The sequence below is a fragment of the Lepisma saccharinum genome, chromosome 2 (assembly GCF_977018435.1).
Source record: "Lepisma saccharinum chromosome 2, izLepSacc3.1, whole genome shotgun sequence".
Classification (NCBI taxonomy): domain Eukaryota; kingdom Metazoa; phylum Arthropoda; class Insecta; order Zygentoma; family Lepismatidae; genus Lepisma; species Lepisma saccharinum.
The window spans coordinates 137,508,317-137,531,480 of NC_139230.1; the positions used below are offsets into that span (position 1 = coordinate 137,508,317).

The 23,164-nt window shown below is 37.5% G+C and overlaps 1 protein-coding gene across 2 annotated transcripts in view; it reads left to right on the forward strand.

Moving 5' to 3' along the window:
• The window catches only part of LOC145984133 (uncharacterized), a 126,473-nt gene that overhangs the window by 61,929 nt on the left and 41,380 nt on the right, over positions 1–23,164 (forward strand). For both annotated transcript variants that reach the window (XM_083117573.1, XM_083117574.1), the window contains exon 5: positions 9,710–9,826. In XM_083117573.1, the coding sequence (XP_082973699.1) occupies positions 9,710–9,826 (117 nt within the window). The remainder of the gene's footprint in view (positions 1–9,709; positions 9,827–23,164) is intronic.

A 23,164-nucleotide genomic window follows, 5' to 3' on the forward strand; every position in this document is an offset into this window, starting at 1 on the left:
TAGAGATACATTCTTGCCGCTGACAGTTTTTCTCTCAGATAACACATTAAAGATGTTAGTACTCTATGGAAGCGAGATCATGCTAGCAGATAAGCTGATAAGATGAAACCCCTGATTTTAATTATTTCGCTCAATTCATTCATCGTTGCTTGTCATATTTTATACACTTGCATTAGAGACTCGTTAGTTTTATTCGGAGATAATGATACTCTGATGACGATCATTTCCTATCTGTCCATTGCGTAGCAAAGATTTTGTCATTTTCCAGCAGAAAGAAAATGCTAGTAGCAACCATGAATGTGATTCATGGCTGTAAGCATACAGGATAAAATTGCTGTTTCTTGAGGGTTTGCAGATTTGAAATTGGACCTAAACAAACAAAATGTTATCAAGTGAAATTATTCACATTGCTGTCCTACATGCCGTAAAAGTCTGTCAGTGGTTCACAGCAAAACACTGGGTAATATCCACATACATATATAAATGTGTATGTGTTACTTAAAATCTTCATTAATGCTCAAAGTGGGGAGATTTTATTCAAAGCATATCCTCAGCTACCCCCAAAGTTTAAAAAGAAAATCCCCTACTGACAATTTCCACTTTGAGCACTGAACTTTACACATTGGTATTTTGAAAGTATGAACATTTCATACAGTATTTTTATGACATAACTATGGCGAGAAAGAATGGCTTTGGAAAAATTTCCAGTAAGGGGAGGGAAATTTCAGTCTCTGTTCCTGAAGCATCTGGATATTTACACAATAGTCCCTCCGAGCTAAAAATTAGCACTCACAGAGAGAATGCAGTAACCAGAGTGGGGTCCCCACCCCCTTTTAAATACTATCCTTGGGGAGCATTTGTACTTTTAAAAAAGGATGTTAGTTCTCAAATATGTCTTCATTAATTTCAAACGAGAGATGCTCATTTCAGCATTCAGCTATTGGCTGATATTTATTTTTTTCTTCTGCGAATACCACTGGTTCAAACCATTATGACTTGAAACTCTTTGGCAAAATCTGCAAACGTTCCTTCTCTGGGTTTTGAGGGAATAAAATTAAAGTATATCCAGTTCTTTATTTGAATTTTATGAGGCAGCAATTTTGCCTCATACCAATAGGAATATGCCGACCGGGACAAGTGTATCTGCCACTGTCTACCTCCCAAGGTCTGTCTATAGGCATGCTGTACCTTCTTGAGCAATAAAATTTATGACAGGAAATCGGTAGAGGATTTGGGTGGAACACAATTAAGAAATTCAAATATGTTAGGGCAGCAGAAATTTTCCTTTCACAAAATCTTTTTGCATTAGGCATGCGGTTCCTGTTTGAAACTTCAGTTTCCTTTTTCTATAGTATAGCCCAACACGTATATTTCTGCCGTGTGATGCGCGACACAACTCAAGAAGCAGTGTTGCTAATGGGGCAGATAGAAAAATCGCTGGAGTGCACCGATGCACAGCTGTTACGTACAACAAGAAAATTAGAGAATTTAGGTCTATCTAACGTTGAGTTTTCAACGTCATGCATTATACCAGGACTAGGATTATTAATATGTACTAACAAGTGGCTTTGTATGTAGCTACATACATATGGACTAAAAATTTGCAAAATATGGACTAACACATACGTAAAATTACAAAAAATGCTGCAAAGAAGACTTCTTCATAGTGATTCCTTATTTGAGTGATTTCAAACAAAATAAACACTATTATTTTCCATTCCATTAATGCACTGGTGGCATTCTAACTGTTCACTCCCAAAACCAGTCTACACTGGTACGGAACTGCAATGACAGATAATACATGACCGACACTACCACTGGTTTGAGAACTAATCATAGCCCCCTCCCCCCAATGTTAATGATGTGGGGGCAGAGCCCCTCAAATAATTTTGCTTAAGAGGATCTAATGTATAGTTTTGCTTCTCTTGTAAAGTTTACTCTGAATTGTGCAACATGAACTTAACTTTAAATACACATTTGAAATGTTCTAGACCATCAAATTTGGGGGTGGAGACCGCTAAACCATCAACTTGGGGGTGGGGGGGGGGGCTATGAATGGAGACAGCAAAACACATGACTTATTACTATATACTAAGTATATAATTATGAGTATTGTTAACATTTTTACTAAAAGAGTTTCAAAATAACGAGGTGATATGACACTTATACCAGTATGTTGTTAGTGAATTCTGAACAATTTGAGGTCGTAAACACGACTTTCAGGCAATATTGATATTTACGATATTTAGTTATCCTTGAAATCTCTTCCTCTAGTCCAAAGAATAAGGGGAAATTAATTCTAAAGTCTTTGAGTTTATTTAACACTGGCTTGCAGTAAAGTACGCAAGGAAAGCTTATGAAAAGTCTGTATTGCAAAAGAGGGAATGGCTATGATCAAAGGCATTATTGCTAAAGCACGACATGCTATGTGTTTATTCATTATTGCAAAATTAAATTTAAAAAGTAAAATATTGTAGCAAGAACAAAAAAGTAAAACTATTTGCCTGCGATTTGTGTTAACTGTTAAATAATGTAAATATTTGCTATTTTTATGGGTACGTCAACACTAAGGTTCTTTGCACCCATCACATGTCCTTTCTTTACAAGTCTGTTGCGGACATTAAAACACACCCATGCCCTCGCTGGGACTCGAACCCAAGACCTCTGGATCAAAGCGAGTTGAGCCGACCACCCAACATGCTCGGCTACCGAGGCCGGCATAAAACTGTTATGTTGGCCTCTTAATGTAAATACATAGCGTACTTTTAAATAAAAATGTTAATTGTTATCTAAAAAACAAATGAGCAGACACACGTTTTTCATGTTATGTTTCATTTGCATGAGGAATATAATAGGTGCTTAAAACCTGCTATACGAAGACGTAATTTTTATTTTTAAAAAAGGAAGGGAGTGAGTCATTCATTCATTTATTTCAGTGATCAGAGCCCCCCAATAATTTTGACAAGTCGACACCCCTGGAACTAATAACATGCGAACGTGTTAAACCTCGACAATTGGACCACAACACTCCTCCTCAAGCAGTATTATTGCCTCTCTGTGATCGGCGACAGTCAGTTGCCTTTGTTGTACATTTACAAATGATGCCGGCTTCCACAACAGTAACAAGTACATATACTGCCACTAGACGATAAGCTGCACATCTTTTTTTTTTTTTTTTTTTTGCTATGAACTTGTCACCCATCAAAGCATGGCAATTTTAACACAGAAAATAATATGCATCGCATTAAGCAGCAAAAATGAAAGTCTCTTCTATGCAATTTCTACAAGAACACATGCCAGACCCAAGAGTTGAAATGCTCATGGAGCCACATAATTTATTTCTTTTAAACAATTGCAAAATTATGAAATATGAATAATTTGTGAATTTTCCGAGCTTGGCTATGCAAGGTTTTTGATTTCAACTTTGACAGAACTAGAGGCATTATGGAATTTAACGTTCATTAACAAACACACACTTTCACATACACACACGCAATTAACACACACAACATCAAATCGGTCAAATACTTAGTATGAAATAAAAATATGGTGCTTCGAATCCAACAAAATTCACCATCACTTTAACTGCCTTTCTCCTTCAGTGACAGAAATAGTGCTTCATTATTACTGTTGGCAACACTAGTTACTAGCTAGCCAATGAACATGCACTGCATAAAGAAAGCAACTACTTCGTCATGCTATATTGCCACATTACCGTCCCTGCCGAACGGTGTGAACCGCAAGCTGGAGCACTATTCAATTGGTTTCAATTATGTTTGCGCGAGTGTGTCCAGGAATGGAATGACAATATGGCAACAATGGTGAAGGTTGGCGAGCAGCGTTCATAAACAGAATATGCAACCCTTGTCATCTGATAACTAACTTTGGACAGAAACTGCTTCATAACGTCCCCATAGTGTTCTGGTGTTCCTCCCTATTGAAAAAAACTCTGTAAAAAGTACCTTCTTCCATAAGCAAGGATGAAAAAACCTGTTTATTTAACAAATCCAAGTAGCCCTAAGCATTTAAGGTTCTGTTGATGGAAAATTGACTAACCAATCGTGTTCTACACAGCACGCCACACCATTAACTTACCAGCACTAACCATTCAGCATTGAATATTCTGTTTACTAACTTCCTTATGAACATAAACATTAGCCTTGTCACTGTGAAGGTCTTGTAATTCAATGGAAGCATCACACTGTAATTGTTCACGACAACCATTCATAATGCGCAGCTCTTCATGGATGTATCCGATTAAAATCTTGTGCAATGGCATGTGAACTTATCTCCCTAGACATCTCTTTGATCTCGATGCATTACCGATGCGCTAAACAAATTTTAAGGCATTTTTCAAACACCTCGAAAAGGAGCAAATTGGTACATGAATTCAGTCATAACTTTTTACTGGTTAAAGATACGTCGAAAAAACCTTCACCATTGCATTTCTCGTGAAATTCTAGCCTGATTTGATATATCATATCACCCCCTTCCCATTTAAAATTCTGAAGTTGAATTCAAGATGGCGGACATCAAGATAGCCGTGCGGGTGGCGTGAATGTGGTTCCACCTTGGCCTGGCAATTATTGGTCATCACCATTTCCACGTTGAATGCTGCAGTGCCCTTGTGCCGAGGGTGTTAAGTGACTTTTTGAGCCACCCTGTAGTATAAGTATAATATATAGTATAAGCTCTTTCATTGAAGCTAAAATGAGCAAGAAAGTTTTACCAACTCTATTTCTTTGTATATCAACAATACTATTAATTTTAAAAAGTGCCAGGTTGTTTACTCTTTCCTAGCTCCTTTCTGGCCCTTCACATCCTCTTAGTCTCAGCACCTAAGGTGACCACAGTCATTCCCCCTCCCTCTAGCTACAGCTCTGGGCTTGGCTACATACATACACAGACATGTACAAAAAATATTGTTGTTTTTGGAACTGTCTAACGTACTGTGATTACACTTCTTTTGTACTCACAGTGACAGTGCTTTTCTTATGGGAAAATAAAGCGCGCTATTGTCGATTTTGAGATTTACTTGATGTAGAATGAAAAATTACAGTAACGTAGAAAATTTTATGTAGAACACAATTTAGAGGACGAAAATTGTGAACTTTATTTCATGTTATTTTAAAATATTTAAAATGCAAGTTTTCATTGAAACCAAATTTTGAACATGTTATCTATTCAAAACGTTAAATCATGCCATAAAATCGGAGGAATTGTTACGAAAAAATCAACACTACTATGCAGTTGTCACTGGTGATGGTGGTGCTGAAAATTTGGCAATATTTTTAAAAAGATGTCCCTAAAAAATACATTGTTGAATAAAATGTGCGGATTTTTTTATTGGCGCAGTGGAAAATGTAGTCTCTGGCTAAATTTTGATTGATAAGTCTACGTAAAAACTCACAGCGACAAAGTTGTAAAGATAATAATGAAATTATTTTTTGTCTTCACTCAAAGGTCTCCAGAGGCATTACTTCCTGTAAATGCAGTTTGTTTTCAAGCTGATCAACGCGCGAAGTAAGGTGACATGCTGGCGTGAGTCTTAGTCATACTCAGGTGTTATGAGTTTGTACGTGGCCAACAGTTCAGTGACGTTTTAACACTCTTGGTGGTCTGGTGAAGTGTTGTGTGTCAACGTTTTGGTGATTTTTACAAGTGGTTCATGAAGTGATTAGTCCTAATCTGCAAGTCTTCAGTCATCACAATGAATCGCGGAAAAAGGGTGAGAGAATTAGAAGTGTGGAGAGAAAAACTATTTTAAGAATGTTCGAATATTTAAAGGAAAAGAATCCTGGACATAGTCAATCGTTCATTGTTAGTGAACTTTGGAAGGTGGCTGGTGTCAGTAGGCATACATTCTTTAGATTAAGAAATGAAAGTAAGAAAGACTCAATCGTTACACCCCGAAGAAAAAGAGTAACTGGACTAAAATACAAATGCAGCAGGGAAGTGAAATATAATGATTTCATTTGCAGTGCCATAAGATGCAAATTTTGTGCATTTCTGTTTAGAAATGTTCCCGCAACAATTCAGTCTGTGATGAAGGAAGTTAACGACGATAAAGATTTGCCAAATTTTACATATTTGACTTTCTACCGTTTGCTGCAAGAAATGGGGGTTTACATTCGAAATGCGAGGAAATAAGGCTTGAAAGAAACAATATTATACTTTGGCGACATTTATATTTACGAAAAATGAGACAATTTCGGAATGAGGGATGGAACATTGTTTACTTAGATGAAAGTTGGGTAAATGTAGGACATACTGTGTCTAAAGTTTGGAAGGACAAAACAATATCAACACTCAAGGATGCTTTTCTGGCCAGGTTATCTACAGGTCTGAAAGGCCCTACGGCTCGGGGACCACGGTTTGTTTTGTTGTACCCGGTGGTAAGATGGGGTTTGTACAGGGAGCGAAACAAGTATTTTTAGGGAAAAAAAATTCTGCCGACTACCATGACGAAATGGACAGTGTTAGGTTTGAACAGTGGTTCAAAGATCAACTATTACCTAACATTGAACCAGGAACAGTACTTGTTATGGAGAATGCATCCTATTACTATAGAAAAAAGGAAGTAAATTAAGAATACTGGAAGTATCTTCAATTGCTTTCAGATTCGGCATACTCACTAATTTTTGCCTCATAATCACGAATCTGCAGTTAAAATTTGGCGGTCACATCTAGAAATTACAAAATAAGTCGAAGAAAGTGGGTCCGTGAAAGGAGAAAACACCCTTGATTTATGAAGAAATCAACTATTTTTTGCAATGATTAGTGTTTGAAAACTATGTTTACGATCACCCTTAATTTTAACTATGCTTGGTTCGTGGGGCAAACATGTTGTCCACCTTTACGAAAGATGCCATTTTCTCACATGCAAATCAACGCTCTCACTTATTGCACAACACTTGAGCAACGTTGGTAGCAAGACCGTTGTGTGAAAAGGGAGACGTCTTCATATCGTTTCCATGTTAGTATATGGAGAATCATAGCGGTAATTGAGAAGGTAATTTTGCAATTTCTAGACGTGACAGCCAAAATTTAACTGCAGATTCGTGATTACGAGGCCAAAATTAGTGAGTATGCCGAATTTGAAAGCAATACTTCCTTTAATTTATACCAAAAAAAGAAAGTATTCTCACCTCAAAAAACCATAAGGAAAATATTGAGGCATGGCTAACGTCAAAAAAATGTACCCTATTCTGATGATTCTCTTAAAAGAGAATTAATCAGTATTGTAAATTCTGTGCGAGAGAGATTCTAGATTAATATTGGGGACTCGATTGCAGAAGAGCATGTTTGTAGGTTGCCTCCATACCATTGTGATATTAATCCAATTGAAATGGTATGGAGTCAGATAAAAGGACATGTTGGATGACATAACATTAGTTTTAAGGTGAAGGAAATGGAATGTTCGATAGACAACGCATTTGAATCAGTCACCCAGGAGCAATGGTGTAATTACTGTAGGCACGTCAAAGGGTTTGAAAATAATATGTGGAAAGCGGATCAAGTGCAGGTTGATATTGAACCTGTAATCATTAGGTTAAAGAGCAGTTCTTCCAGCAGTGACGAGACAAGTTCTGATCACGGCAACAGTGAACAGTCCGAAGACTCACCGATGGAGTGTGTTGAACAATTGTCCGATTAAGGTAACACTTATTATATAACATTTGCGTTAAAAACTGTATTAACACATTAGATAAATGAATGTTACTTTATGAAATAGATTAACTATGCTTGCATTTCATAAGAGAGAGTCTCCCCATACTTTGTTAACTCCAGTTAATAATAATAATAATAATCATGGAAAACTAAGAACTATAACAAGAAAATGTAACAACAACTGTAACAATATACCAGTACAATACATACAACATGTTTATTGTGAAGGGAAGCAAGTGCGGTAATCCCGGCCGGCGATAAGAGCTAGCATACCTTAAATGGCAACACCGCGCGGTTTCTCCATAAGAGCCATTGTGCCTTCACGATGTGAAAACAACAATAGATGGGGCAATAGCTCTCTGGTCAACCAGTCAGTCCCTACAGTTCCTTGGAAACAAAACTAAATAAATAAATGCTCTCTTAGGACAAATATGCATTTTGGTATGATATTTAGAGGCATATTAAATGTGACACCCCCCCAAATATTTCTTATCTCCTCTAACTCCACTCACTTTCCTACTGTCTTCACAGGTTGGCTTCAACCCCAAAAGCTCCCCCCTCCCCCTTGACTGAGCCCATGCAGATAGATTTTTATTCATCTTCTTCTGTTTATCTAAATTTCATGTTTTCTTGTGTGTGCATTTCAAGTTGTAGACCAAAAAATATGTACTTGCTTCCATTTTCCTGTTTAATCATTCTAAAATTGATCAAGACTTAATGTATTTAATACTAGGAATATCAAATTTTTAAGAGATAAATACATTTACATAATTGTAATGTATTTGGTACACTATATTGTCAAAATGACTGGACACCCATAGGAATGTGCTTACCTTGAGATGGTTTGGTGTCAGTATGTCTGCCATTCGTCACTGTCACAGCTTCTGCCCTTTGAGGAACACTTTACACCAGATTGCTGTAAATGTCAGCTGGTAGTCACTGCAAAATGGCTAACAGCTTGGTGGTTGTGTTTGAGTGGTTTGGTCTGTATAGGAACTGGCACTCTGACTCATCCCACAGATGTTCAGTGGGGTTGAGATCAGGGATCTGAGGTGGCCAGTGTAATTCATTCACTCCCATGTTGTCATACCACTCAGTTGTGGTCCTTGTTTTATGGACCTTTGCATTGTCATGCTGGAAATAAAAAGGGCAGTTCCGAGCTGTTGCCACAAGATGGAGAGCATGGAGTTGTCTAATATTGTGGGATAGGCATTTGTATTCAGGTTCCCAGGCACCAAAACAAGAGGACCAACACTATACCATGAAAATCAGCCCCAATACCATGATTCCACTCCCACTGAATTTCATGGTGGGACAATACATTCTGGTAAAAACCACTTCCCAGGCATTTGCCACATCCATGCACATCCATTAGATCTCCACAACATGTAGCATGATTCGTCACTCCACAGGATGTTTTCCTATTGTTCTAGGAGCCACTGGCAATGTTCTCAGTACCACTGTAATCGACTTGCTGTGTTCCAGGTAGTAATCATTGGCTTATGTGTTGCAGCTCTCCCATGGAATCCTGGCTGGCTGCTGACATTACTTTCCAATGCCATTCAAGAGTCTGGTCACAGTGTCTAATGAAGCCTGCTGGTATGACTTCATCACATGTCATAGCACTCATCTATTCCTATCAGGCAATTTTAGTGGTTTTATCACACCCTCACATTTCCATTTCACCACTACATCACTGACTGTTGCATGTGGTATCTGCAACGTGTCCAAAATCTCACAGATGGAGTGCCCAAATCAGTGGGTGCTGATAATCATCCACCATTCAGGCTACACAGCTGTTAGCAACAGTATACATGTCTACAGCACACTCACTGTCCTTCATGAGCCATTCTAGTGGCTTGTGGTGTGTATTGATGACGTATGGGTGATCCCCCTTACAGTACAGGGTGTCCGGTCATTATTGGCAATATAGTATAAAGTGCTTGGAAATTCTAATAATTCATGACCCATGTGTTCGTTTGTAAACAAAGAATCTTACTGGACTAATTTTAGTAATGTGATGATGCCATTGTTTCAGCCAAACACACAGTTGCGGAAGTTTCCAATGGAGGACATGTTTTTCTTAAAAGAGCTTGCACCAGCTGATGATGATGATCCTCTGTTTGGGTTGCATAAAGGGCCTAGTATTCCCCATGTAAGTATCAAAACAATTTACTTTGATCCATAGAGGTTCAATTGATTACAGACTTTGTTGATACATTCTGACTAGATCAGAAAGTTGGTATTCTACACATCAAACATGACTGAAAAACAAAGAACACTCAGCAACTTCCGCTACTCGTACCCAACATGATACTATCTGCCCCTTATGAATTATCTATCATTTTATGCTATAAACTCCAGGTCCTGCATTCCAGTTTTGGACAAAACTTTTGTATTAGAATGTCTCAATTATTTATTTGTGGTAATTACATTGCTCATTGTTGCAATTAGTTTAGTGTTAATCCAGTGTGGAACTATGTGATATCATCTGTAGAAATTTACACAGATGTGACAGCTATCAACCACAAGTAGAAGTATATTGTAATGTCCATCACCATGATTTTTGTAAGAGGAGTGAGGTGTCATATTGATGATTGAAACTCGAAACTACAGTAGTATAATAAATAATAACAAGTATAAACTAATAATTAAATAATATCATTGCTACTACTCTCATATTGTTAAGAAAATCCTTCTATTCCATACACTGGATAAACAAATGTTTTTTGTTTTTTTTCTCAAACCATTAATACTATGAAATATGCTTCCATTCTCATATTTTACATCCATTACTATTTAAATGAAACAAAATATTTGAAACAGTCGAGGTGGAAAACATGTAAATTTTTCCTGGCTGCAAAGCCACATGTTAATAAAAAAATGTTGTTTTTTTCCTCAGTATTCAACATGAAGATTTAGTTGCATGTGAGTGTATTGCAGGATTATTATTATTATTTATGGTTGTGCTGATATCACTTTCAACCGATTGCAGTACCAATGGTGATGCTCTTACCGATTCCCACCAATACTGATGCAAATGCTTGAAAATTGTAAAAATTAAAATTTGTTCAAAATATTGAACATTAGTCGGTGAGTATTCCACTCTAATTATAAACATGAATATACCACAGATTATAAAAATACCTGTCATGCTACCACAAAATAATGGTTTTCCACAATGTTAGCCCAAAATAAAAAGGAAACCTTTTTATGCATAACTTTCAGGATAATTAGACACTGCGAAAGTGTTGCATGGAATTTTTACATACCCAGTAAAAGACCAAAATGTCGGAAAGGTATTGATTGACCTTTGTCGTTAAATAAAATCCAACTGATTCCATGTAATATATATATATATATACAGGGTGTCATTTTAATGGCGCCCACGGACCACGGAAACATATAGAGGACATCAAAACAAACAACTTTTCTCAGTAACATTTTTCTCGTTGGTGCGTTGTTTCGGCGCTACAGTCGTTCAAAAAAGACCGTTTAGCCACCTGAATGCTGGCAACCACACACAACATTTGATTGCATTGGTGACGTCATATCCCGTCATGAAGCGATGCGTTCCAGGGTTGCCAGGAACACACATACTCTGTGAAAAATGACATAGCTACAATCAGCCACATTATGTACCGTAACACAAAACGAGATAACACGTTCTGTAACCTAACAGGAAGTAAACAAACGATACGAAAAATAGTAGAAAGAAAATAGAATTCAAGTGGAAGTGGTCATATCGAATTTTGTCTCAGCTTACATGTCAAATATTTGCAAATCTAGTTACCAAGTTGGCATCTACAATTTAGTCTATCCACTTCGTTTTTCTGATACTAGTTGTCTGTGACACACTGAACAGATGACAAAATAGAAATGAAAGAACTCTAAATTTCAAAGGTAAGCAACACATAATATAATGTACATTCAGGGCATTATGAGGCAAGTGGCAAAAATGATTGAAAATACTGGGATATAAGTAGTAGTAATACAAGCTGTAAGACGACTATGTGTTTATCTATGTACCGGATACACATGTGATAGTTTGCAACTGTGAACAGTGCAGTATATTCGCTACTGATTGATCATTAGATTGTTACTGTGGTTGTACATGTTTTAGCCGTAATGTAACAACTTGCACCTCGGATACTTCCGTTATCAGCTCAAAAGTACCACAAGGCATCTGGACACAATCCTGTAGATATCAACCTTGCAACGAGATTTGCAAATATTTGACATGTAGCTGGGCGGAAACAGCCATGTGTAAGCTGTAAGTCCAATAAAATTTATTGTTGTTGATATTTTAGATCTAGGTGAGACAAAATCCGACATTGACATTTCATTTTGAATACGTTTTTTACCATTTCTCATATCATTGGTTCACTTCGTCCTTCCCCGGAGATGACTGCTGATCTTCTGGCTGGTAGGCTATGATGTTCAGTCTTCTGGACGCGTTTCTCGCTTTGTTTTACAGCTAATAATGTGGTTGGTAGTTTGTCATTTTTCACAAAATTTGTGTGTTCCTTGCAACCCTGCCGTGCGCTGTTTCGGTGCAGGATATGACGTCACAGGTACGATCAAATGTTGTGTTGGGTTGCCAGCATCCAGGCGGCAAAATGGTCTTCTTTGAACGGCTGTAGCGTCGAATCGACGCACCAACGAGAAAGATGTTACGGGGAAAAGTTGTTTGTTTTGATGTACTCTATACGAATCTGTGGTCCGTGGGCGCCATTAAAATGACACCCTGTATATATATATATATATATATATATATATATATATATATATATATATTATTATTATTATTATTAACTTACATTTTGCGAGTATCGAGGTAACTCCTGCGATGTTTCGGGAGGCAACTGCTCCCTTCCTCAGGCTGCTCACATTTAGGTTATGTATAAATCAATAAAAATACATTTCATAAAATTTTCTCGCTCGCTTCTCTCGCATTGCCTGTTTTTCTTATAGTCTCGTCAAGTTCAGAGCCATAGCTAGGGAGGGACAGGAGTTAGTCCCAGCCAATACACCAATGATAAAAGTTGTAAAAGAGAGAATGCCATGGCACCTCGTGAAATTATTTGTGCCCTATTAAATCAATATTGTTTTCAGTTTGAAAAAAATGGATTAAAAATTTTCTTGTTCGCTTCACTCGCAATATGATCATTTTCTGTAATGCATTGTAAATTACCAGAGAGAAATAAGACTTCTCTTAATGTATTTTGTCTTAAATGCATGAACAATTGTTGGGAGGAAAAGGAGCGTGCACATTTGAGAGAAAATTTATATAATTTTTGCTGTTGGTTTGTTATGAGGTGGATGAAAGTTATGCGTGTTATATGTACAAAAAGAATAATATTCGGAATCCATTTATCATGCATTTTCTGCCATTAAAAATACAGTTTGTGTACTTGTTTTCCATTATTAATGAATGTGAAATTGAAATTGAAATGTTTAAAATCGTTTGTTCCAACACACAAATGCTTTAACACCGACTTCTACCCCCTTCTTGTTACGAGGATCATAAAATCTCTGACACTACCACTACTACTACTAATAATAATAATAGTCATAATAATGTCATTATTATTATTATTGGTACATTTATCCTGGTACTTGCCCCCCCCAGACAAAAGTTCGTGGTTATGCCTCTGGTGCATGTGTGTGGGTGTTGAGAGGTGGTAATAGGCAAGGTTCAAATAAAGAAAACATCTGCTTGTGTGTGGCCTTGAATTTTTTGAAAATTTGCCTTGAAAACCGGGAATTATACTTGAACTTTATCATGGTCTTAGAATAGCCACCCTGTTAGTGTAATGGCCTTGTGTTGCATACAGAGAAATACACCAAGCCAAATGATGCTATTTACTCTAAAATTTTATGCCATACACAGATTAACAGCTCATATGCTCAAGGGGAAAAAAATGTAAAAGTCCGATGCCAAACCCATATTCTTCTTTTTTTTTTAAATGTAAACCCTTAAGTGGAAGTTTCCCACTCATTCTTTTCTCTGTTTTTCTCACATATAAGTTCTCTATTTTTCACATTCAGGACAAACACAATCATCCATGTCTTACCCGAGATTCGAATCCGGGACCCCTGACGTCGTTACATGCTGTGCTAACTGAGCATTGTGCTACCGAGATCAGGAATAGACCACTCGGCTCAGCCACTGAGGCAATGAATGGTTCATTATTTGCCAAAGTTGAAGTCTACCTACCATCTTGACTGGACCTACAATTTAAATATGCCGCCACTGCTAATTAAACCTGGGACCTCTTCAATGCTAGGCGTTAACACTTCCATGATGGCAAGTGCATGTTACAGTTTCATACTTTCAGCTTGTTGCTAAAAAAAAATATTATGTACGTTGACGTTGCACAAATGATTGACACTCTTCAGAATGCCATTTGCTTTTGGGGGGATAAAATTTGGCCCTGATACATTTTTTTGCTTGTTCTATTATTTATGCTAGTTGTACATGAATGCTGAAAGTTCACTAACGATTCACAAACTATTTGTCCTATTTTTAACTAAATTCACCTTTACAAGAAATTGTCAGTTAAAGTAATTCTGATATAAAGAACTTGTGCTAACACTTGTGCCAATTTCAACAAGTTCACCAATGTAATAGTTAAAAATAACATTTGGGTTGCATTCACAAAGTATTGAATATTTCGATTTACCATGTTTGAATTTTTTTTAGTGATAGTTTCTAAAGAGGAAATTATGTGTAGTTGTTCACAATTCTTCACAAATGATGAAAAGACAATTTACACTCTTTTAACCAAAATATTATTTTAACCCTCCACCACACGCACCATGGAATGAGACTCTGCAACTAGAAAATTTTGTTTTATAAACTGTAATAAAACCAGTTTGAGAGGAGGCCTCCTCAGTAGCTTTCCCCTTCACTCTTACCAAGGTACTGGGGCAGCTGACAGCAATAAACATTTAGTCCGTAGTTGGCATTGAGTGGATTAGTTTGAAAGTGGAGTGTGTATTTGATATTGTGGAATCTTGCTACATGTTTTACATGTAAAGGCTGTCAAATATATGTATGTATGGGACAAATTGTTAGTTATGTATGCAGTGAATGTGATAAGATGCAAAGGGTGGAAATGAACTATCATTCAGATAATCAGTAAAATAAATTAGTTGCTCCATTTTTGTCAATAACCTGTGCTTTATTAATTTGTACTATTACCATAATAGTACGATGGAAGCGCCTACCCAGCGTCGAATAACATGGGTACCTGGGGGAAACCCTGGGGGGTAAAGGCAGTCAGGGGCGTGTTGCTGATCACATCACCCCCACTCACGACCGGATCAAGAAAGTGTGTGGCGTTGCCCCCACATCCCCTATACGTCTTCATGGCGTGGTGCTATGCACAGGGGAGCACTTTTTACCTTTTTTTATTACCATAATAGTATTACTATCATTGCTATCATGATAATTATTAGTAGTATTACTGGTATTTAGTCTTTTCCAAATATTCATTTATATTTTAAGCATAAACAAAAAAAAATTCAGTGTAATATTTACTTAAAAGAGAAGAGTTAAATCAATGACTTTGTATACAATTTGTAATGACTTTGTAAATTGAAAATGTAGTCTAAACATGTGAAATATGTAACAAAATATTTAAATATATGTTTAAAGGTAATAGCATTAATATTAAGTACTTATTATATAACAAAAATATTGAAAATACAGATGTGGAGCCAGTAGCATATGCAGGGGGGGGGGGTTATTTCTAAAACTTTCTCAAAATTCACATTACCATTGTTTTATTATACTTTAATTAATTAATAATATTCATAATTAATTAATAATACTTATAATTAATTAATATGTTTAATTACTACTAATAATACTACTAATTCAGCTGCTGTTACTACTAATATCACTACTATTGTTAAGTAGTAGAGATCTACATAAATATATTTATGAAAGCAATAGAACAAAATGACTTTCTAGTCATTTGATTGTTAACAAATTCTAGGAGCATTTTATGTTTCTTTGTTACACAATAATTGTCTAAGCCAAGCGTCAAGCTAAGTTTGCATCATGTTTTATGTATCAATCTGCGCGAGAACTGAGCTCAGAATCTTCCGTGCCAGTATTGCCTCTACCGCCGAGCTGCTTACATCATAGACACTGAGAAAATCAACAGTATTGCCAACCGCACAACACATCATCAAAACCCACATGCATGTCAAGCAGAATGTATTTTTGCTTCTTTTGTCTCCTGAAACATAAAATTTTAGAAGTACTTTCTGTGCATAGATTATTTAATAAATGTGTCATTACTTAATATAAATGCGAAATAACTTCTAAACATGAGAGCATGTGTGTATATTTCGAGCAGGCAAAAAGAAAAATAAACAAAGATAAAAGTAAACAACGATAGGCCCCTTTTGAATTTAATGACAAATTATTGTTTTTGGTTTAGAAAGAAATACATTTATGAAAAACTTGGTTACTTCATTCGCAATACATCCGTTACTGTAAGACACACGCACTTCAAGTTATACCAGCAAAAAAGCATGATTTGCAGGTGCATTGTCTGCTGCTATTACTCTGGTTTCAATTTATGAATCACTTCACTAAATCAGGATTCAAATCTTGGCCTGTCCATTTCTTGCTGATAATCACCCTTTCTTTGCACGGAACAGTAAATATGCACCTTCAACAAACACTTCATTGCTGCCAGTGGGTGAAACAATAAGCCTCCCCCTTCCCCTCTTCTTTTCTCGTCGGTTTCTTCAGCCCTGGCGGTGGTTTTGCATGGTGGTGTCCTTCATTGTTTGATTCAATGTACACCCCCCGCCCCCTCCCTCCACCTCCACCGAGTTAAAGCACGTCTCGTCCAAATAGTAGACATGTTTTTTATCACGGCGATATCTTTTAATACCGTGGAGATTCTTTTGTCGTCAAACAATCGTGTCCTCTCTCTTCCTAAACTTAAACCGCAATCATTCAGGACCTGTGATACAGTTCGTGCGCACATTGACGGCAAATCACCTCACGCCCTTTTTTACTTTTTTCATGTTGTCGTAAGGAGGATTATGCATTTATAACAACTTGCTTGATTTGAAGAGCTTTTTCCTTCAGATGAAGCCCAAAATAACACTCTGGTAAAACTGCACCCTGAACAGGAGACCTAGATTCAGTCATTCTCGCTGCTGTATAGCACCATTATTAATCAATCACAATAAATATAGGGTTAAAACTGCTGCAAAGTTGACTTGACACTTGGCTTAGTCATCGGTTATTTATATATGACATTTTAAGTGTGAAGAAAATCCATAAAAACAATCAGATACTGTATATTAAATTAATTGAAATAATCAAAATATGAAACTCATCCAAGGAGCCGCGGTAGTCTAGTCTGACAGCCTCGCGGGAGATCCCCGGAATTGGTTGGAATTTATCCAGCCTTGTCCCCGCACCCAGCCTCATATCAATGGGTACCTGAGAACAACCCTGGGGAGATAAATGCTGCCGGAGCATGGTGCTGATCACATCACCCGCAAAGTAGCCGCGATTGACAATGTGTGGGGCCCCACCACACCACTACACATGCCTTCATGACACGGTGCTATATGCATGGGGAAATTTACATTACCTTTATGTATGGAACTCACCCAGGATGATCATGAGGCGCGAGAATACATGTTGCTGAATTCCACTCCACTGAGTCTATGTTTTTGTTCAAAAGTAAGTTTATAGACATTCCAACACATTTATCACTTCTAGGTGATTCACAAAGCACTTCTTCAAAATTATTTAATGATGTGGATGTAGACTCAGCATCACTTAAGAGTTCACAAGGGGATGCAAAATCAGTACCAGGGAGAATGTTCGCAATAACGTCGGCACACTGCGATGAAGCAAGGTATTTTCACAATTCTCGCGATAATCACGGTGCGGCTTTTTTTTAAAAAAAAATATGCAAAAATTGAACTTTGCAGCCGCTTAGACTGTTTAGACATATCGACGTATCCCAAACTACAATTGCAAAATTGAACTTTCTGGCTGCTTAGATTGTTTAGACATATTGACGGATCCCAAACTACAATTGCAAAATTGAACTTTGCGGCCACTTAGATTGTTTAGACATATCAACAGATCCCAAACTACACTATAAAGATTTATGAGAAACACACCAATACCACTCTCAAAATGTACTATGCACGGGCACGATAATTTACACCTGGTTGTCTCGTTGTTCTTACCAACAAAACATTTCACAATAGTTAACCTTATTGTAGTTCGAATTCAGAAATGCAAATGTACAGTGCGAACAATGGAAAGGTGGCTGGTGATTGTGTATTCTTGTAGGACTAGCATTTGTCATTAGCAGCTTACAATGAACCAAGAACTTTATTTAGTTAAAGCTCATTGTTCACAGAAAAAAATGCATGTTCTTTGAACGTTGTTGCATCTGATGTACAAAACAACTTTTTTTCTTTTAAATCATATTTAATTTTCAAGAATTCGTGTTTATTTTCAAGGCATTCACTATTATAGATGCGTGTGTTTGAAATGTTGTGCTTTTCTCCATGCTGCATGGGAATAATATTTCAAATTATTATTATTAGTATTTTTAATATTGTTATTATTATTATTACTACTATTATTTCTACTAATATTGTTATTATTATTACTGTCACAGATCTTTGACTGTGATAAATAACCATTTTTAATTTTTCTACAGCATTTTCCATAATATTTCAAAAGCTCAAGGGGTGGGGGTTAAACCTGGTAACCCACGCTCCTTGCATATGCCACTGTGTGGAGCAACACTCCGTGGGCGTGTGATGCTGTTACAAGTGGTCGCACGTGTGGTGCAGGGTTAAAGGACATTCCAATTTAAATGTCTTTGAAGAAGTGAACTTGTGTTACCTATTGTGCTAATTGCCCACAAATGTTTCACAAATAGTTTACACTAGTTTGAATGAAATGATAACATAACCTACTTAATTAAAAGTGTTTGCATTATTTTATTCTTGATCAGTCATGGACACGTCTGGTTTGCAATGATTCCATTTTACTTTCTGTAGAGTCATTGAAACTTATCACTGTATGAGTAGAAGATCTTTTTACCTATGTACGTGCATGAAATTTTAGAATAAATAACTTAGTGTAATTCTCCATATGCAACACAAGGTCACAACTGTTTTTCACATATCTTAGCACTGTTGTATTGAGAACTGAGGTAATTCAAGATGATGGATGGCTTCTCACAGTGTCCATTTTTCACCACTTATTCTTGTTTTCGAAAAACGTGAGAGGTAGGAAAACAAATCCTGTCCTGGGAAAATTTTCAGAGTAGCCAGAAATCACATCAGTGACTGATAGTTTTAAACAAGGCCATTATATAAAATTACATATATACATATTTACTCTGATAAGCTTACTTTTCATTTTTTTCATTTAAATTTTTTCTCGCGATCGATTTTGCCACCCGTCTGGTGGCTTCGTCAGGCATGTACTGCCTTGCTGCAGGTGGCGTGGTTCCTTCTTCTTCTACTTGTGCTCGTGGCGGTGCTAGTTGATGCAGTCCTTTCACTTTCTGCCGTTCTTGTGTGGGTGCAGTGCTTCCTTCTTTTACCACTCATCGGGGTTTTAACGCTGTATGTGATGGTTCTCGGTCTCGTTGTCTGCTTTTGTTGTTCACATGCGCAGGGCTTTTTTGTGAACGCTTGAGGCCCGTGCTTGGTTTCTTGTCGTGGGAGAGGAGCAGGTTGAGTGGGTGTTCATATTCCTGATAGCAGGGAGCCAGGTTTTATTGAGGGCCCCAGTTAGTGTTGAGGCTGGCGGGCATGGTCACTATTGCATAGGTTTCTCTTGAAAACCTTTCAGGTTCCGAGGTAAGGTTGATGGCCCTCAGGAAGAAGTTGATCTAAATGTTGTTTTTCTGCCGTGCAGAGTGACCAGAAAGTTTGTGTATATATTGCGTTCCGGAGTTGGGTTTTCTGTATACATTGGTCTTGAATTTGTCATTCTTCCTGCTTATGGCGAGATCCAGGTACTTTAGTACGCTGTCCTTTTCTACCTCTGGTATGAAGTGGATGCTTGGGTGGGCCGAGTTAAATAATCGTACAGCTTCTTGTACCACCAGACGGGTGGCAAAATCGATCATGAGAAAACATTTACGCAGAAAAATGAAAAGTAACCTTATAAGAGTAAATTACCTATTTCCGCATAACCACCAAACAGACATCTTTAGATAAAATATATACATATATTTTCCATGTGGAAGTGAAATATTAATTTGTAATTTAATATAATAGTTAAACTTACCTCCTTCATACAAGCTTGACAGAAAATTACTTTTCCGTCACTCGTATGGATTAAACAATAGATTGTTTCTGCAGCAATCCATTGTTTAATTAATTAAATATGTAATATCAATCCTTCTTTTTGCAAATTCAGTTCTGTCTAGTGAATTTAAGTACTGAACAAATTATGTGTTACACCATTCAGATGCCTCAAAAACTCAATTGAAATCGTAAAAAAATCAAATCATTATTCAAATATGGAATACCACAGGAAATGAACAAAAAAGGGTTTATAGCATAGAATACTAGTAAAAACCCGTAACTTTTAGGTAAATAAAAGTACAGCAACTAGAAAATCTAAAAATCCACAAGACTATAGCTACAGAATTTACAAGGGGAGGGGGTTGAATCCTCAAAGTTTTTGGAACCACCTCAATTGTATCATTGGCACTGGAGAAACTGTCCATGGAGAATTTCCTTTGCCAGATGTATTATGTATAGGTATCATTGAAGTGATATCATGTTGGGCAGAGGTTGGAGTACAAGCATCAGGGGTAGATGGGAGAGGAGCGAAAGGTGTTCCAGAGGTTGCAACCCAAAACTTTTTCTGTCCAAGGGGTCTCTGGTTCGATACCCGGTGGAGGTACTTAGTGGTTTGGATCCCAGTTTGGTCCAGTCCCGAATAGCCTTACTGTGCATAAAGTATAAAGTGGACTTAAAAATACCAAGCCAATAACTGAGTCATTGAAACATCACAATTTCTACACTACAAAACCTAACTTTTATATTTAAATAGCACTCATTGCGTTTATATTACATTAGGAAAAGGAACATCATCAAAAGCAACTCACCTCTGATAATCCATCAACTGCAAGTTACACAATAAGATGTCTCCCACCTGTTCCACACATGTTTGACAATGGGCTGAATAGCTATTCACTACTATGCTTTTTGGTCATTAATTCCTGCTCCCACCTCTAGGTTACAGTGCCACACAGATGAGATATACTACTATTCCGTATTTAGGTACTTTCCTCTACACTTTTGGCTGCCTTGTCCTTTGTAATTTTGAAATGCACGATATCTGCACAGATTTTATAACCACTTTACTTCCTTTCACATGCACAACAAAGCAAATGAGCACTGATTGACTCGTAGAAGTTTTCAGCCCCCCCCCCCAAAAAAATAGGGGGCCGGGGGTGATGTCATTTTGTCCAAGAATGACTTGGATGTTAATGGAAAATAAACCTTGATAAATGGATTGAAGATTTATGTGCTTAAAAACTAGTAAAATATGCATGCAAGCATGCTGTAAAAATCTAAATAATGTGCACACTAAAATATGCAAAATAAAAATAACCAAGAAATTATTATTATTATTTATTTATTATCCTGCGCACAACAGGCATCTGCCCTTTTACAGTGCACAGTAAATGTCTTACATAGGATTTATACACATCAAAATAATATTTATACACATTTCACATATAAAAAAAATACTTATAGAGGTTATAGAGAAGGTTGTTCGGGATCTCTGGTGACGATTTTGAAAGCCGCTGTCGGCGCTGTTATCAACGTCAGTCCGTCCAAACGGTGCATGCTGAGTCACGTCAGTACCGAGAACGCGTGTGCAGAGTGTTGTGCCATTTACCTACAACGATGCAAAAGAAAATTGAACCATACTGGGAGGGCTACATAACAGCCCTTTCCGATGCTAAATATAGCTATTCGGCAATCAAAGGAATGTGCAAGAAGCGTGGTTTTGTGATATCGAAGAACGGGATCGGTGCGGTATTGAACAAAAAAGGCAATGGCCGACTGGGCCTAATTCCACAGGGGAAGAAACAGGCAAATCCACGAGCAGCTACGAGTCGTACACCGGACATAGTGAGAAAAGTGAAGGCCCTTGTGTCAGGTGGTAACCCTGCCCCCCAAAGGAGTATCGCACGTAAGTGGGGAATGTCTGTGTCAACAGTGAACACCATAATCAAGAAGGACCTGCAACTAGAAATGCGGCATAACCGGCAAATTCACAAGCTGTTGCCTCGTCACATTGCGGAACGTCTCACGAACGTTAGAAAGCTCTATGAGATCTATCTTGCCGGGGAGAGATGGAAAAATGTGGTGACATTAGACGAAGCATATGTCTACCTTAGTGACTGTCACAAACCGCGTGCTATTTACTACCGCCCTCGCGACAAAAACAATTATCAAACATTGTATCGAGAATGCCAGGAAAGTTTTCCACGGAGTTTCATGATCATCGCTGGATACTGCTATAATGACAAGCTAGCAATTCGCCCTGTGGCTAATAATGTGAAGGTGAACTCCACGTACTATCAGGATGAGGTTTTAACACCCATTTATAACATAGATATCCTGGCACTGTATCGGGGGGCCAAAAACCAGGCCTGGGTGCACCAAGATAAAGCATCCTGCCATACCTCCCGTTCGACTCGTCTGTTCTTACAGCGAATGGAGGTGGAAACTGGCATCCATGCAATTCCTTACAGCGACATTCCGGTCAAGGTGCCAGATGGGTCACCCATGGACTTCTGTGTATTTGGACTTCTAAAACGGGCCTTAGGAAAGAGACGTCCACGCACTGTCAACGGCCTCTGGAAAGCCTGTCAGGAGGAGTGGGAAAAGTTGGACATGATAACTCTTCGGAAAAGTCTGTTGCAATGGAAATTACGTTGTCGGGCTATAGCGCGGAATGCTGGTTTTCCAATTGAGCAAGATCGTTGGTGGCGACATGGGTTTTCATGAACTTATCACCCTTCCAACATTGTCCTCAGAGATCCCGAACGACCTTCTGTATATATCGTCCTTAAACATTACCATGGATAAAAAATGAATCAAACCTTACACAATGACATTCATATATGTATGGGTATGTATATACACATAAAGAAGGTAAAAATAATAATAATAGTAATAATAATAATAAAACAAATTATAATAAAAAATTAAAAAAGTAAGTAAGAATGTTGTCCATTAAATAGTGTTTATACTCACGTTTATACTCAGAAAATTTAGCAAATATGTCCAAGTGTATGCCCCTCCCTAACCATTCATTATGCAAGCTACACATTCTTCGCAGGGGGAGCCATTTCTGCGGATTTTGTACAGGTGCGGGAAATTGCAAAGAGTTGCTTTCTTGATCGCAACTTTGGATGGGGGACATAGAAAGCTATTTTTG